General features: G+C 50.7%; 1 protein-coding gene across 1 annotated transcript; it reads right to left on the bottom strand.

Moving 5' to 3' along the window:
- Positions 1-1,459: 1,459 nt before the first annotated feature.
- LOC122546742 (N-acetylgalactosamine-6-sulfatase-like) lies at positions 1,460-2,241 on the bottom strand. The gene is made up of 2 exons (XM_043685382.1): positions 2,056-2,241; positions 1,460-1,795 (listed from the first exon to the last, which is right to left on the bottom strand). Exons 1-2 carry the CDS (start codon positions 2,158-2,160, stop codon positions 1,664-1,666), a joined length of 237 nt encoding a protein of 78 aa, XP_043541317.1. The 5' UTR covers positions 2,161-2,241; the 3' UTR covers positions 1,460-1,663.
- Positions 2,242-2,276: the final 35 nt, after the last annotated feature.

Genomic DNA, 2,276 nt, shown 5'->3' with positions numbered 1-2,276 from the left:
GATAAATGTGTGGTTATCCACTTTGGTGGCAAGAACAGGAAGGCAGATTACTACCTAAATGGAGTCAAGTTAGGTAAAGGGGCAGTACAACGAGATCTCGATGTTCTTATACATCAATCAATGAAGGCAAGCATGCAGGTACAGCAGGTAGTGAAGAGAGCTAATAACATGCTGGCCTTCATAACAAGAGGAATTGAGTATAGAAGCAAAGAGGTCCTTCTGCAGCTGTCCAGAGCCCTGGTGAGACCGCACCTGGAATATTGTGTGCTGTTTTGGTCTCCAAATTTGATGAAAGACATTCTGGCTATTGAGGGAGTGCAGCGTAGGTTCACCAGGTCAATTCCTGGAATGGCGGACTGTTTAGGGGCGGCACAGCGGCACAGTGGTTAGCACTGCTGCCTCACAGCGTCAAAGACCCGGGTTCAATTCCCACCTCAGGCGACTGACTGTGTGGAGTTTGCATGTTCTCCCTGTGTCTGTGTGGGTTTCCTCCGAGTGCTCCGGTTTCCTCCCACAGTCCAAGGATGTGCAGGTCAGGTGAATTGGCCATATTAAAAATTGCCCGTAGTGTTAGGTTAGGGGTATGGGTGGGTTGCGCTTCGGCGGGTCGGTGTGGACTTGTTGGGCCGAAGGGCCTGTTTCCACACTGTAATGTAATCTATCTTATGCTGAAAGATTGGAGTGATTGGGCTTGTATACGCTTGAGTTTAGAAGGCTGAGAGGGGATCTGATTGCGACGTATAAGATTATTAAAGGATTGGACACTCTGGAGGCGGGAAGCCTGTTTCCGCTGATGGGTGAGTGCCGAACCAGAGGACACTGTTTAAAAGTAAGGGGTAGGCCACTTAGAACAGAGTTGAGGAGAAACTTCTTCACCCAGAGAGTAGTGGGTGTGTGGAATGCTCTGCCCCAGAAGGCAGTGGAGGCCAAGTCTCTGGATAGTTTCAAGAAAGAGTTGGATAGAGCTCTTAAGGATAATGGAATCAAGGGTTATGGGGATAAGGCAGGAACAGGATACTGATTGAGGATGTAAAAACAATGACTGCAGATGCTGGAAACCAGATTCTGTATCAGTGGTGCTGGAAGAGCACAGCAATTCAGGCAGCATCCGACGAGCAGCAAAATCGACGTTTCGGGCAAAAGCCCTTCATCGGGACTTAACTGATTGAGCATGATCAGCCATGATCATAATGAATGGTGGTGCTGGCTCGAAGGGCAGAATGGCCTACTCCTGCACCTATTGTCTATATTCCTGAGTCGTAAAAGATTAACATCCAGTTCATCAACAGGGAAGGCAAATGGAATGAAGTATAAAAGTAGGAGGTTTTGCTAAAATTATAGAAGGCACTAATGAGATCGAAGCTGGAATTTGAGTCAAAAACAGAAATCGCTCACGAGATGCAGCGTAACGGACGAAGCATTGCTAGACTGGAAATAGAAGATGAATATGGAGCAGGGGTGAATCATGATCAATGTTGGTGCAGGCTTCAATGGTCAAGTGCTGGATTCTTGCTCAATTTTTAAAAATAGTCTTTTGTACTTTCATTAGGTGTAAAGTGCTTTGGAACACAGCGAGGTGATGGAAGGTGCTACAGAAATATAAAGTGTTTTTAATCTTTGTTTGAGCACTGGCCACTGTCGGTTTACAGTATGTGCAGGAATGTCACTTACAAGGGGAGCACAGTGGGTTGGCAGTGTAGAAATTCGGGAACAGCATTCCTTCTGCAGCCATTCGGTCCAGGTTTGGCGTCTCTCTGGAAGGTTCCCCGAAGACCCCCAGGTCCCCCCAACCCACCTGCAGATGGATAGAGAAGGGGAGAGGGGCTGAACGACACTCACCCTGACACACATGGCTCTGATTAGGAAACCGCGGGAACGCGCGAAGCCGGGAGCGCGCGGATGGGGACAGGCAAGAGCGCGCGGAGGAAGGGATGGGGAGTGAGACGGGGGCGGGAGAGGCGGGAGCGCGCGGAGTGATCCGGAAGTTGCCGGGGAGTGTTTTGGAAATGTCCAAGTAAAACAAGTCGGGGGCGCGCATCAGCAGTTGTCGCTCACGTCGTCCATGAGGAGGATGATGATGTTGGGCGCGCTCCCGGCCTCGGTTCCCGCCGCCGCCGCCGCGACGGCCACGACAAAGAATCCAAGCATCAACCGCCACATCCTGGTGTCTGCAACCCCGTGACCACGTGCCCGCGTCAGCTGACCGGCAGCAAGATGGCGGTTTGTGTGGCAGTGATCGCGAAAGAGGTGAGTTTGAGAGAAACAGACGCCGGCAC

The sequence above is a fragment of the Chiloscyllium plagiosum genome, unplaced genomic scaffold (assembly GCF_004010195.1).
Source record: "Chiloscyllium plagiosum isolate BGI_BamShark_2017 unplaced genomic scaffold, ASM401019v2 scaf_2598, whole genome shotgun sequence".
Classification (NCBI taxonomy): Eukaryota; Metazoa; Chordata; class Chondrichthyes; order Orectolobiformes; family Hemiscylliidae; genus Chiloscyllium; species Chiloscyllium plagiosum.
Note: the sequence above shows the minus strand (reverse complement) of the source record. Positions and strands in the feature narration are given on the sequence as shown.

Excerpts from the sequence above, each read along its gene's own strand:
- LOC122546742 (XM_043685382.1), bottom strand. The coding sequence starts at position 2,160 with ATGTGGCGGTTGATGCTTGGATTCTTTGTCGTGGCCGTCGCGGCGGCG. Across the intron at positions 1,796-2,055 it reads TCATCCTCCTCATGGACGAC|GTGGGTTGGGGGGACCTGGG; the intron begins GTGAGCGACAAC and ends ATCCATCTGCAG.